Source organism: Rhineura floridana, chromosome 3 (assembly GCF_030035675.1).
Source record: "Rhineura floridana isolate rRhiFlo1 chromosome 3, rRhiFlo1.hap2, whole genome shotgun sequence".
Taxonomy (NCBI): domain Eukaryota; kingdom Metazoa; phylum Chordata; class Lepidosauria; order Squamata; family Rhineuridae; genus Rhineura; species Rhineura floridana.
Window position 1 is genome coordinate 146,144,037 of NC_084482.1, and position 14,289 is coordinate 146,158,325.

At 41.0% G+C, this 14,289-nt stretch overlaps 1 protein-coding gene across 8 annotated transcripts in view; it reads left to right on the forward strand.

Annotated features, from left to right (window-relative positions):
• Positions 1 to 14,289, forward strand: part of CACNA2D3 (calcium voltage-gated channel auxiliary subunit alpha2delta 3) — a 1,117,495-nt gene that overhangs the window by 648,189 nt on the left and 455,017 nt on the right. For all 8 annotated transcript variants that reach the window (XM_061618250.1, XM_061618247.1, XM_061618248.1 and 5 more), the window contains exon 12: positions 8,186 to 8,264. In XM_061618250.1, the coding sequence (XP_061474234.1) occupies positions 8,186 to 8,264 (79 nt within the window). The remainder of the gene's footprint in view (positions 1 to 8,185; positions 8,265 to 14,289) is intronic.

Consider the following 14,289-nt stretch of genomic DNA (forward strand, 5'->3'; position numbering starts at 1 on the left):
ACTGATTTTCTGCATCTAAAGTGCTATCTAAAAGCTTAACATTATGACACAGATCATAAAAAGATACTGATGATAACTTTTTGATACTGAGCTGCAAACAGTCCCACTGAGAAAACATAAATAATTAAAACCACAGTCCAGAGCTTTCCTGTTTCCCAAATATCAGGAAAGGCTTTCCAGGGGACATAGTATGTTACAGGGGGAGCAGCAGGCTGGAAAGCCCAGTTGCATAAACAATCTTCCCTGCATTTATAGTTTGAGGACAGTTGTGTATATTAAAATGCATTATATCATCAAGAAAGAATCAGGTGTACCATGTTAGAAGAATCATTTCAGTTCAAATACTCTGTAAGCAGCTTGTTTTTGTTTCAGCCACCTCCTCCTCAAAATATTTCCATGTATAAACATTCAATATATTTAGGTCTGCACTTACACAGATTTATCTATGAGTAAGTTCCATTGAACTCTATAGGCTTTACATGTATAGGATTGTTCCATGAATGCATACATCAAAGAAAACCATATCTACTTTATAACAGCAATGAGAATTGCAATATATTTTTACGATAGTTATAGAAGTTGGTATTTTCTTTTTAAAAATTAATGTTGTAATTTTAAAAGTTTAAGACACTGCAGAAAAAATGAAAAGAGTAAAGTACATTTTCCTTTCCCCCAAAACTCTTTCTATTGAATGTAAGCCTTGAGAGGAAACAGTTTCAGGAAGTATAACAGACTCAGCATGTTTTGCCTTGTTGCCAGTAAAAGGGAATTGTTTCAATGGCTCATTTAATAAGTGTCATTGAAGCCATTTTCGTTTCCTGAAAGCAAATGTGTATATAATGGAGACTGTACACTCGCTGAATGTTACATGTGAATAACTGTATAAGTGTGCAGCTCAGCTACTTGTGTCCCCAGGTACACAGACTGTACACTTGTTGAATGTACTGTGTGAACAGGTCTGATAGTTTTAATTCTGGGATGACACTGAAGGAAAGTGTCCTGCCTCCAAATAATTTAATTTTAAAAAAATTACTTTCACAATATGGTGCAGCATGAAAGCTGGGGAATTGCGACACGTCATTCGCTGCATCACAAGCAATATCCAAGATGTGCTTCACAAAATCACATTGGATGTTGCAATTCAATAGCAATGAATAAGAGAAAGTATTACATTTGTATAGGCAGACAATATTGGGACTTCAATAGTGTCGGTAGTGGTAGAAAGAATTGGCATCCTCCGTATAGAACTAATAAAATGGCTGTTCTTTTCTCATAGCAGTCTTCAGTACACAGTGGTTGAAAGTTTATTACTTGCTTCTAATTAGGTTTACATCCTGCTCTGGCCTGTTGCCATTTTTGTCCATCCCTCTTTTTATTCTCCTTTTATTAGGAACATGGTTACTGTTTTATTATGTGTAGATTAAAGGAGACCATTAGACATAAATCTCTCTGACTGATTCATTCTCCACTTAGAGTATATTTCAGCACATTTTTTCCCAGAGATAACCATTGACAATGATTTATGTACCAGTCTTTGGATGTAAATCTAAGGGTACTCTTTCCCTTTTCTTTAGAGACTAAACATTTTGTTTACTATAGCTGTAGTTGTGCTAGGTGAGCTGCTGGAACTAAAGAAAAAAATGAACATGATGTTTTGGAGTGAGCCTGTCTGGAAGTTGCCCTCTACCACAAACTCACTAGGAAGCCTTCCTCTCAGTCACAGTGCCCCACAAATCTCTATTCTGTGGACAATAATATTGATCCATTTACAAGGTTGTAAGGATAACTGAGGTATGCACATGAAGTATTTTGAACACTCCTAAGTGCTAAATAATGTAGTTTGTAAGGATTATGGATAAATGAGCATGAAGTACTATGAAAGCTCCTTATTGGTATTATTAGTGTAGTTATTACTGAATTGCTTCCATTGATTTCACTGAGGCTTATGCTGAATGGCTTTGTAGATTGTTCCTACAGTGCACCATACTTGGTTTGCATCAGATTATCTAGGTATTGCAGCTGTAATTTTTTACCTGCCTATCTGGGAGTAAGCCCCACTGAACTCAATGGGACAATCTTTTAGGTATCTTTGTCCCAAGCTGTATAGGACTTTGTACACCAGTATGAGCACATTGAACTTAAATGAGATACACTTCCAAACTCTGTGGAGAAAATGACTTCAACCTAAGGTCTGCTTATCTTCATGAACTTCCTGTTCAGAATAGGGTTGCCAGGCTCAGGGCCTGAGACTGATCCTGTATCTTTAGGAGAAGAGAAAGTCAGCCAAGTGCAGGTGTTCTTGCAACCCTGTAATGGGAAAAACCACAAGGTGGAATTCTCCCTTCCCCCTGCACAACTTTTAAAGATACAGAAGACCTCTTGGAGGCTGGACCTGGCAACCAAGAGGTCTTCTGAATCTTTAAAATCTGTGCCAGAGGGAAGGGAGAATTCCACCTTGTGGTTTTTCCCATTACAGTGTAACCTGGCAACCCTAATTGGAACTGATGTATTTTATTTAACAAAACTTAAATACCACTGGGTTGTAAAAAAAACCTCTAAGTAGTTTACAAAAAACATTTAAAATTATCAGTAAAACAATTAAAAACAAGTAATTATGAACATTTTCAAAACAGAACAGCATCTAACTAAAAAGATTAAAAAACATCATCTATATGTCTGGATAGGCTTGCCTAAACAAAAAACTTTTAAGCAGGCACGAAAGGAATAGAGTGAAGGCACCTGCCTGATGTCAATAGGCAGAGAGTTAAGAACATAAGAACATAAGAAGAGCCTGCTGGATCAGGCCAGTGGCCCATCTAGTCCAGCATCCTGTTCTCACAGTGGCCAACCAGGTGCCTGGGGGAAGCCCGCAAGCAGGACCCGAGTGCAAGAACACTCTCCCCTCCTGAGGCTTCCGGCAACTGGTTTTCAGAAGCATGCTGCCTCTGACTAGGGTGGCAGAGCACAGCCATCATGGCTAGTAGCCGTTGATAGCCCTGTCCTCCATGAATTTGTCTAATCTTCTTTTAAAGCCATCCAAGCTGGTGGCCATTACTGCGTCTTGTGGGAGCAAATTCCATAGTTTAACTATGCGCTGAGTAAAGAAGTACTTCCTTTTGTCTGTCCTGAATCTTCCAACATTCAGCTTCTTTGAATGTCCACGAGTTCTAGTATTATGAGAGAGGGAGAAGAACTTTTCTCTATCCACTTTCTCAACGCCATGCATAATTTTATACACTTCTATCATGTCTCCTCTGACCCGCCTTTTCTCTAAACTAAAAAGCCCCAAATGCTGCAACCTTTCCTCGTAAGGGAGTCGCTCCATCCCCTTGATCATTCTGGTTGCCCTCTTCTGAACCTTTTCCAACTCTATAATATCCTTTTTGAGATGAGGCGACCAGAACTGTACACAGTATTCCAAATGCGGCCGCACCATAGATTTATACAACGGCATTATGATATCAGCTGTTTTATTTTCAATACCTTTCCTAATTATTGCTAGCATGGAATTTGCCTTTTTCACAGCTGCCGCACACTGGGTCGACATTTTCATTGTGCTGTCCACTACAACCCCGAGGTCTCTCTCCTGGTCGGTCACCGCCAGTTCAGACCCCATGAGCGTATATGTGAAATTAAGATTTTTTGCTCCAATATGCATAATTTTACACTTGTTTATATTGAATTGCATTTGCCATTTTTCTGCCCATTCACTCAGTTTGGAGAGGTCTTTTTGGAGCTCTTCGCAATCCCTTTTTGTTTTAACAACCCTGAACAATTTAGTGTCGTCAGCAAACTTGGCCACTTCACTGCTCACTCCTAATTCTAGGTCATTAATGAACAAGTTGAAAAGTACAGGTCCCAATACCGATCCTTGAGGGACTCCACTTTCTACAGCCCTCCATTGGGAGAACTGTCCGTTTATTCCTACTCTCTGCTTTCTGCTTCTTAACCAATTCCTTATCCACAAGAGGACCTCTCCTCTTATTCCATGACTGCTAAGCTTCCTCAGAAGCCTTTGGTGAGGTACCTTGTCAAACGCTTTTTGAAAGTCTAAGTACACTATGTCCACTGGATCACCTCTATCTATATGCTTGTTGACACTCTCCAAGAATTCTAATAGGTTACTGAGACAGGACTTTCCCTTGCAGAAGCCATGCTGGCTCTGCTTCAGCAAGGCTTGTTCTTCTATGTGCTTAGTTAATCTAGCTTTAATAATACTTTCTACCAGTTTTCCAGGGACAGAAGTTAAGCTAACTGGCCTGTAATTTCCAGGATCCCCTCTGGATCCCTTTTTGAAGACCTTTGAGTTCTTTGAGAACTCTCGGGTGGATGCCATCCGGGCCCGGTGATTTGTCAGTTTTTATATTGTCCATTAAGCTTAGAACTTCCTCTCTCATTACCACTATTTGTCTCAGTTCCTCAGAATCCCTTCCTGCAAATGTTAGTTCAGGTTCAGGGATCTGCCCTATATCTTCCACTGTGAAGACAGATGCAAAGAATTCATTTAGCTTCTCTGCAATCTCCTTATCGTTCTTTAGTCCACCTTTGACTCCCTTATCATCCAAGGGTCCAATTGTCTCCCTAGATGGTCTCCTGCTTTGAATGTATTTATAGAATTTTTTGTTGTTGGTTTTTATGTTCTTAGCAATGTGCTCCTCAAATTCTTTTTTAGCATCCCTTATTGTCTTCTTGCATTTCTTTTGCCAGAGTTTGTGTTCTTTTTTATTTTCTTCATTCGGACAAGACTTCCATTTTCTGAAGGAAGACTTTTTGCCTCTAAGAGCTTCCTTGACTTTGCTCATTAACCATGCTGGCATCTTCTTGGCCCTGGCGGTACCTTTTCTGATCTGCGGTATGCACTCCAGTTGAGCTTCTAATATAGTGTTTTTAAACAACTTCCAAGCATTTTCGAGTGATGTGACCCTCTGGACTTTGTTTTTCAGCTTTCTTTTTACCAATCCCCTCATTTTTGTGAAGTTTCCTCTTTTGAAGTCAAATGTGACCGTGTTGGATTTTCTTGGCAATTGGCCATTTACATGTATGTTTAATTTAATAGCACTGTGGTCACTGCTCCCAATCGGTTCAACAACACTTACATCTCGCACCAGGTCCCGGTCCCCACTGAGGATTAAGTCCAGGGTTGCCGTCCCTCTGGTCGGTTCCATGACCAACTGGTCTAGGGAATAGTCATTTAGAATATCTAGAAATTTTGCTTCTTTGTCATGACTGGAACACATATGCAGCCAGTCTATGTCTGGGTAGTTGAAGTCACCCATTACTACCACATTTCCTAGTTTGGATGCTTCCTCAATTTCATATCTCATCTCAAGGTCTCCCTGAGCATTTTGATCAGGGGGACGATAGATCGTTCCCAGTATTAAGTCCCTCCTGGGGCATGGTATCACCACCCACAACGATTCTGTGGAGGAGTCTGCCTCTTTTGGGGTTTCGAGCTTGCTGGATTCAATGCCTTCTTTCACGTATAGAGCGACTCCGCCACCAATACGTCCTTCCCTGTCCTTCCGATATAGTTTACATCCAGGGATAACCGTATCCCACTGGTTTTCTCCATTCCACCAGGTCTCAGTTATGCTCACTATATCAATGCTCTTCTCTAAGACCAAGCACTCCAGTTCTCCCATCTTGGTTCGCAGGCTCCTAGCATTAGCGTACAGGCACTTGTAAGCAGTGTCTCTCTTCAAGTGTCTTTGGCACTTGTGGTTAGGCCTGTGGTAATTTTGCTCTTCTGAATTTATATCCTGTGCCCCTGCTCTCACAATGCCTACTTCTAGGCCTACCCCTTTTAAAATTTCATCATTTCTTTGGTTTTTATCCCAGGGGAGAGGTTTATTCCGAACCGGACCTTTCTCAGCTCCTGTCGGGTTTCCCCCCTCAGTCAGTTTAAAAGCTGCTCTGCTACCTTTTTAATTTTAAGTGCCAGCAGTCTGGTTCCATTCTGGTTCAAGTGGAGCCCGTCCCTTTTGTACAGGCCCGGCTTGTCCCAAAATGTTCCCCAGTGCCTAACAAATCCGAACCCTTCCACCCGACACCATCGTCTCATCCACGCATTGAGACTGCGAAGCTGGGCCTGTCTGGCTGGTCCTGCGCGTGGAACTGGTAGCATTTCAGAGAAAGCCACCTTGGAGGTCCTGGCTTTCAGCATCCTACCTAGCAAAAGAATGGTGCTGCCATATTAAAAGAACAATTTCTTGCAAGTGTGGAACAAGTATTATGTGGTACCTGATGAGTGGGCACATATGGGGTAAGGCGGTCCCACAAGTGAACTGGTCCCAAGCTGTTAAGGGCTTCATATACCAGTAGTAACTTGGTCCAGTAATTAACTGGCAACCAATGCAGATCTCTGAGCAGAGGTGTTATATGCTCACTCCAGTCAGCAATTTGGCTGCAGCATTCTGCACCAATTGCAATTTCTGGATCAAGTTCAAGGGAAGCCCCACATAGAGTGCATTGCAGTAATCCAGTCTTGAAGTCACCAACACCTGAACTACTGTGGGCCAAGCTCTGCACTGCAAATGCACTGTGGCCAAGAATGCACTGCATATCAGATTATTACACACCCTTGAGAAAATTAAGATACTTGACTACTTGTTTTTGTATGTATAAGCTTCAGAACATTTCATTAACTTTCCTTGCTATAGTTCACTTACTTTGGTATCTGCTGATTTTTAAAATTTATAGTGGTAGCTTTCCTCATTATCCCAAGAGCTTTAAGATGGTAACAATACATTAAACACCCATATAAGATGCATAGAAATGAATCTCTTCACCCAGAGCAAGGTAGTCATGTGTCCTCCTTTATAGAGGACAGACCTCTAGTTGAAGGGCTGTCAGTTCTCTCTTTGAAGGAGTCCTCTATCTGAAGGGTTGTCTAGTCCGAATCCAATGTGAAGATAATGTACCATAAGAAGGGAGTGCAGGGGCCTCAAAATTGTCCATGAACAGTTAGCATCTGGACAGGAGTCTGAGCAGCCCACAGATCACCTGGTCACACTTATTCCCACTATGGTGAGATGCATTGTGTTTCCATTAAAATTATAGTAATTATTTTTAAATTTGCATCTATACTGATAAATTAGCATACAGAAGTTTTTACGGGTTTTTTTGTGATTCATTTCCTCTTTTTTGGTGTTAAGCAAAGTGGCTACCCTAACCCAGGGCAATGTGGGTAGTGTCCTGTGATGGGGCTCTTTTGATTGGGGTGTGGTGCAAGAGCAGAAATAGGGACAGCAGTTTGCCAGGGACACATAACAACAACAATAAAATAGGGGCTGTCTCTATTAAATAGGGATAGTTGGAGAGTATGCTTGTTTAACTGCAAAGTAACCTTTCAGTCTCAACTGTGTTAGGCTTTCTCATATATCTGTGTCTGGACCAAAGTTCCAACATACTTTTAATTAATTGTCTACCTCATGAACAAAGACTACATTGGACTGTTCTGCGTTTTTTCTTTCCAAGGCAGTGGGGGTGGGGAATTTGTTTGAAAGATTGTATCCGTATTTCTTTATTGTGGAAAGACTTGTATTAATATATAAGCTCACGCCTTTGAGAGCGACAGAGGCTTTGCCAATAGGTTGTCTCATGTTTCCACGTCTGCAGTAATAATTTGTGCAATAATTAAATGCAAGCTTTAGACCAGAGCAATCTACTAAATTTTGAACTATAGAACAGGCCTCTGTATCATGTAATTTTAGGTTACACCTCAATAGTGTTAACTTCTCGTTTAGGTTTAGTCATGGTTTTGGGAAAATGCCAAATGTGTGTGTGTGAGAGAGCGAGATAACAAAAATCAAGTGAGATGTAATTTGGCTAAACAGTGCCTGATTGCAGCATAAATATCTCATTTGGCTGATACCTTAACACACTCATTGGCATGTATGGGAACTCTTTTCTAGTCTCTTAGCTGTGCAGGGCCCCGGATTTTTGTTCCAATGGCAGGAAGGGAAGGTATAATGAAAGTAAAATGACAGACTTAGTTGTACTTTATGTATTAAATGTAACATATAGCTTCGTCCTCAGGGGAAAAAATCTGGGACATTTCCAGTCAAATGCGTTTAGGATTTTAGACTATATTTAACTTTATTGTGTTTTATACCCTGATTGATCCTCATTTATCAGTTTTGTTAAGTTATAGCACAGTGATATTAATCTAGGATTGTATTTTCAGGTTCGCATCTTCACCTACTTGATAGGAAGAGAAGCTGCATTTGCTGATAACCTTAAGTGGATGGCTTGTGCCAACAAAGGTTAGTGGGGTTTTTTGTTGCAAGAAACATTTACTTCCTCCTTCCATGGAGGCTGTTCTTTCTCCCTTTAACATTCTCTCTGCCCTCATTAAATCCTATGTGGGTACCCTTAATTTCTTTGCTTGAAGGAAGGTTGAACTGCGGTGAGAATCCTCATTATCACTTGGCAGGATGACACACAGACAATGATGCAAAAGGATCTGATCCCACTGTGGTTACCTCTACAGGCTCAAAATTTATGCACAATCTATATTTCACAACCTCAAAGGTGGGTGTGAAAAGGTGGTACTCCCAAGCTATTTCTGGTAGAATTAATTACGCCCAAACCATTGTTCCCATAAAATGTACTAATTATACAGCCACAAGAGTGGCTGTATACTATAGTCAACATGGATTTTTCGCATTCCGCAATGTTAAATTGAAAATACCTTCCCATGCCATTCTGATGCTTCCCATAAGCTCATTTCAAAACAAAACCTTACAAAACTTATAGTTCTGAACTCTGAAACGCTTGCTTAACAACCATCTAAATTTACATGATGATACACAAAACAGAGAGAATCAAGAGTTCAAACTGTAAAAAGAAAGAGAAAAAAACCAGGCCCCTTTTGGACTTTTTTCTATCAGAGTTCTCATAATCTGTTGAGATTAATTAAAAACCAGCCATGTTCACAGAGTACCTCTAATCCTATTACTGACCTTGCCCCATACTCTGACCTTCATCTTCTGCAGTTTAAAAGTTTAAAAAATGCCTGGCTGATTTTAATGAATTTAAGAAATTTAGCATTGGAGTCAATTATAATGTCGGGCATGCTCAGTAAGAACCAACTGTCAGAGTTCTAAAAGCCAGACTCCCAGCTGCTTGGCTTGGTTAATCAGGGGGCCACACCCACACCAGACTCTGATTTCACTTGAGACAGTCATGGCTTCTCCCCAAGAATCCTGGGAAGTGTAGTTTGTGAAGGGTGCAGAGAGGAGACTCCTATTCCCCTGACAGAGCTCCAGTGGCCAGAGGGGTTTAACAGTCAGCTGCTCTGAATGAAGCTCTGTGAGGTGAACAGGGCATCTCCGAGCAACTCTCAGCACGCTTCACTAACTACACTTCCCAGGATTCTTTGGGAAAAGCCATGACTGTGTAAAGTGAAATAAAGGTCTGGTGTGGATGTGGCCAGGGACAGTTTTGGTTTAAATTTTCCTTCTGCCCAGTGCCCACCCACCCAATCTCCTCCCCTCCCCCTTCCTCCCTCCCCCTTCCCTTCCTGCCCTCCTCCTCCCCTTTTCCCCTCCCCCAGGTTAGTTTCACCTATTCTAAGCATGATTGCACAGGAGTAAATGCCATTGAAGTGAAAAAGCATGCAAATGATCAGACCTGCCTGTCCCCTTCTTCCTCTCTCCTCTCTCTTCCTCCTCTCCTCCCCTCTTCCTTCTTCCTCCTCCCCTGCCCACTCCAGGCTTCCCTCTCCATGGTTAGTTTTACCTATCCTAAGCATGATTGCATGGGAGTAAATCCCACTGAACTCAATAAACATGCAAATGATCAAACCTGCCCTCCTCCTCCCCCTCCTGCTTCCTCCCCCCTCCTTCCCTCCACATCCCCTATGGTCAGTTTCACCTATACTAAGCATGATTGCAGGGGAGTAAATCCCACTGAAGTGAATAAGCATGCAAATGATTAATCCTTTCTCAGCAAACTTGCACAGATCCCATTTTTTACCTTCCGGGTTAAAAAACAGGGAAGTTCACTAATAGGCAAAAACCCTTGCGGTTTAAGAACGTACCTATAGCCCACAGCTATTTCTATTAAACTTTAAAAAGCAGGGAAATTGGGCAGCTATAGTGAATGCACCAGAGGAACAGGAGACCTGACCTCCTTTCTGAGATATCGTACTGCCCTATAAATTTGTCAAAATGCAAACTTAATTTGGGTTGGTCTTTCACAGTCCAATCCACTTCCTGTGTAGCTTGGAAGAGTTTGGTAACATGGGCCTCTGAACATATGGTGAGTGGTGGCAACATCTAAAATCAGCCCAAATAACAGAAACAAGACATGTGCTGTGCTGATCTTGTTTTAGCAGGGAGGAAGCAACAATATTAACAGTTGATATAGTTCAGATAGTCACTTTAAATATGTTTGATTTACTTTGCAATTTTAGTGAAGTTTCCTATAGTAAATAATTCTCTTTTGCTTCTGTTCCTGTGAATATGTGAAGTACAGCTTTGCAACAATAAAAAAAAAAACCTCCAAAAACAATAGTGGAATAATGGCAGTGACTATCCTGCAGAATGGTTTCCAATGGACATGAGGAGTGTCTCAGTTTGCACAAGATAAAACAGTGGGAGGTGAAATATATTCTAGCAAAATTCTAGGTGTGCTCTATATTTTTAATTGACCACGCCCATCTTTCCTTAAGTGGGATGATTTAAGCATAGCAAGCTGAAAACATGCATCTTGGGCAGGCCGCTTTTCCAACAGCTAGAGTCATTGCTTAAGTAGCAACATATTGTAATCAGTCTGTTTTTACATCAAACTGCAGTTCCAGATTCCACTGTTAATGTGCCCAAAATAGAAATAGAACATAACCTCCAGTTTGAAACACAAAAGGCTGTCTTCACCATCATATGACACTGAGCAATAAAAAGGTTTTGAAATTAATAAAAATAAATTTGACACAGATTTCTAGGATGAATAATGAGAGAAATATAATTTTCTAGCTTTGATTGTCTGTAGAAACAGTAGTATCACAGAAAAGAAGCAAAGTAAGAAGTACACCAACAAACATACAAAAATGTAATTCTCCATCTTTGGAGATAGCAGGTGTTGCCACTACTCAGCATATGCTCAGAGGCACATTACCAAATTCTTCCAAGCTACATAGGAAGTATTGGACTGTGAAAGACCAACCCAAATTGTGTTTGCATTTTGACAAATTCATAGGGCAGTACAATAGAGAGGAGGTCAAGTCTCCTGCTCCCCTGGTGCATTCACTATAGCCGCCCAATTTCCCTGCTTGTTAAAGTTTGATAGAAATATCTGTTGGCTATGGGTAAGTTCTTAAACCGCAAGCTTTTTGCCTATTAGTGAATATGTTTCAATGTTAGCATTTCAAGGGAGCTTTTTTACAAAGTATAAAGTGAACTAAAAGTGTTTTTAGAAGAAATGGATTCATTTGGTCACCATCATTCCTATCTACTGTAATTTCTTCTGTGCAGGATGAGTACAGATGGCTGAAGTCTTTCTAGCTCTTTCTAGTTAGAATGAGCAAGCAGTCAACTCTTTCTCAGTCAACTTTGTGATAACTGCCCTGGCTATCAATTAGCCTCTAGGAATAATTCAAGATGCTGTTTTTTACTCATAAACACAGCTTGAGTACTGATGACAAATAGAGCATGTCTCTCTGTATGAAACCTTTATTAAGACTGTAATCCTATGTGTATTTACATGTGAACACAGTCAGTGGAACTGAGGAAACATGCAAATAATTGTTCTGTGAATCTGTCACAGAGATCTAGATAACCTCATCCTTTCTTTGCTGCGGCTCGACTACTTACAAATTGTCACCGCCGGGAACACATCACTCCAGTGTTATTCGATCTACACTGGCTTCCAGTTATTTTCCGGGGTCAATTCAAGGTGTTGGTACTAACCTTTAAATCCCTACACGGTTTCGGGCCAGTTTACCTGATGGAGCGCCTCTAGCGTCACCAATTATGCCGCCCGACAAGATCAGCCACTCAGGGCCTTCTCTCAGTCCCACCAACTAAAACAGCTAGGTTGGTGGGGACTAGAGAGAGGGCATTTTCAGTGGCGGCCCCCACTCTCTGGAACTCCCTCCCGTACGATCTTCGGCATGCCCCTTCCCTGAATGTATTCCGCAAAGCCTTGAAGACCTGGCTTTTCAGACAGGCCTTCGGGACTTCCGGGGAGGGTTAATTCTCAGGACTAATTGCCTATTACTCTGAACTGTTATCATTCCTATTTATAGTTTCCTTGTTATATTGTATTTTATGTGTATTTTATTGTGCTGCATTTACTGCAACTGATTTGTACGTCGCCTAGAGTGGCCATTGGCCAGATAGGCGACACATAAATTAAATTATTATTATTATTATTATTTCAGGAAGCAAGATCATTAGGGGGCAAAACCATTTCTGTTCTTGTTCCAGCTATGGAACATCTTACCATAACAAAATCCTCCAGCAAATTTTATTATTTATTTATTTATTAAATTTATATCCCTCCCTTCCTTCCAGTAGGAGCCCAGGGTGGCAAATAAAAACACTAAAAACACTAAAATGTCATAAAACAGACTTTAAAATATATTAAAATATATTAAAACAAAACATCTGTAAAAAGATCTTTAAAAAACACCTTAAAAATCTTTAAAAACAATTCCAACACAGACGCAGACTGGGATAAGGTCTCTAATTAAGGGCTTGTTGAAAGAGGAAGGTCTTCAGTAGGCACCAAAAAGATAACAGAGATAGTGCCTATCTAATATTTAAGGGGAGGGAATTCCAAAGTGTTGGTGCCACAACACTAAAAGTCCACTTCCTATGCTGTGCAGAACGGACCTCCTGATAACATGGTATCTGCAGGAGGCCCTCACCTGCACAGCAAAGTGATCAACTGGGTATGTAAGGGTAAGATGATCTCCTAACTGAGCAGAGCAGATGGAGTTGTGTCAGCTGTTCCGGAGGAGATACAAGCAAGCCAGCTCTCAGAGAGTGAGTGAACAGAATGAGCAAATGGAGTAAGTGAACATGGAGAGCTAAGAGGAGTTTGGCAGATAAGGTGTAGGGAGAAAGAGAAAGACAAAGAAGGCTCTGAATCTGTCTACTCTAACCATGAGCTCTGAAGGTTCCATAGCATCTTGATTAGAAGGGGTGTGGCCTGATCGGAGCTGGCTGAAGGGGCGTAACCTGATAATTTCTGAGTGCAACGAGGAGCAGCTATGTGTGCTGGGAGTTTTCATTCTGTTTCTTGACTCCTAACTATGGCTAGAAAGATCTGTCTGTTTCGGTTCTCTCATTTTCCCAAAGTTAAATTCAGTTCTCTACATTTCTGCAGCAGTCTGCAATTTTTTAAAAAAAAATTCTCATGAAAATTCTCCACCATTTTAGTGCAATTTTCTGCAATTAAACCCATTTTTGTAGGCAGTTTTGACAAAGTTACACATTTTTGCAAGCCATTTCTCATCATTTCATGCCTTTTTGCATATTATTTTCACTCATGTATTCATTTTTATGTGTATTTTCCCCTAATATATGCATTTTTGTAAATGTTGTTTAATTGGCGAACTGCATCCCAAAATTCTAATACATGTGAATTTCAAAGAATGGCTGTGTTTCAGTTTTCATATTGTTTCGGAAATTGCAGATTTGATAAATTCTGCTTGAAATGTGAACTGAATAAAAATTCTCATCCATCCCTACTCCTAACTGAGCAGAGCAGAGGGAGCTGTGTCAGCTGGTCCAGAGGAGATATAAGCGAGTAAGCTCTCAGAAAGTGAGCGAACAGGGAGAGGTAACAGGAGTTTAGCAGAGGAGTTCAGCAGGGGAGGTCAAGTGGGAAAAGGAGGACAAGACAAAGCACAGGCCAGTCCAATATAAGTAGAAATAAGGAAACAAACGGCAATGGAGACTATGGACAGGAAGGACGCTCCAGTGGTGGTGACCTGCAACATGTGTGCAATGTTTGTTTTCTTGCCTGAGAACAATATGGTGTACACGTGCAACAAGTGCAAGCTGGTAGTGCTGTTGGAAGAAGAAGGGAGGGGCCTGGAACGGTGGGTGGCCACACTGAAGAGCTTAAGAGAAGATGAAGACACTGGAACAACAACAGCAAAAAGAAGTACAGGAGATGGAAAAACAACAGCATGGTGAAGCGGAAGAGGAGACAGTTGTGGAGAACAACATTGAAGTGGAGGGAACTCCATGGAAAAGGGTGACGATTAGGAGCAGAAGAGCAAGAAGACATCCATCACTGGTGGAACTACAGAACCGCTTCCAGGCACTTGAGGATGAG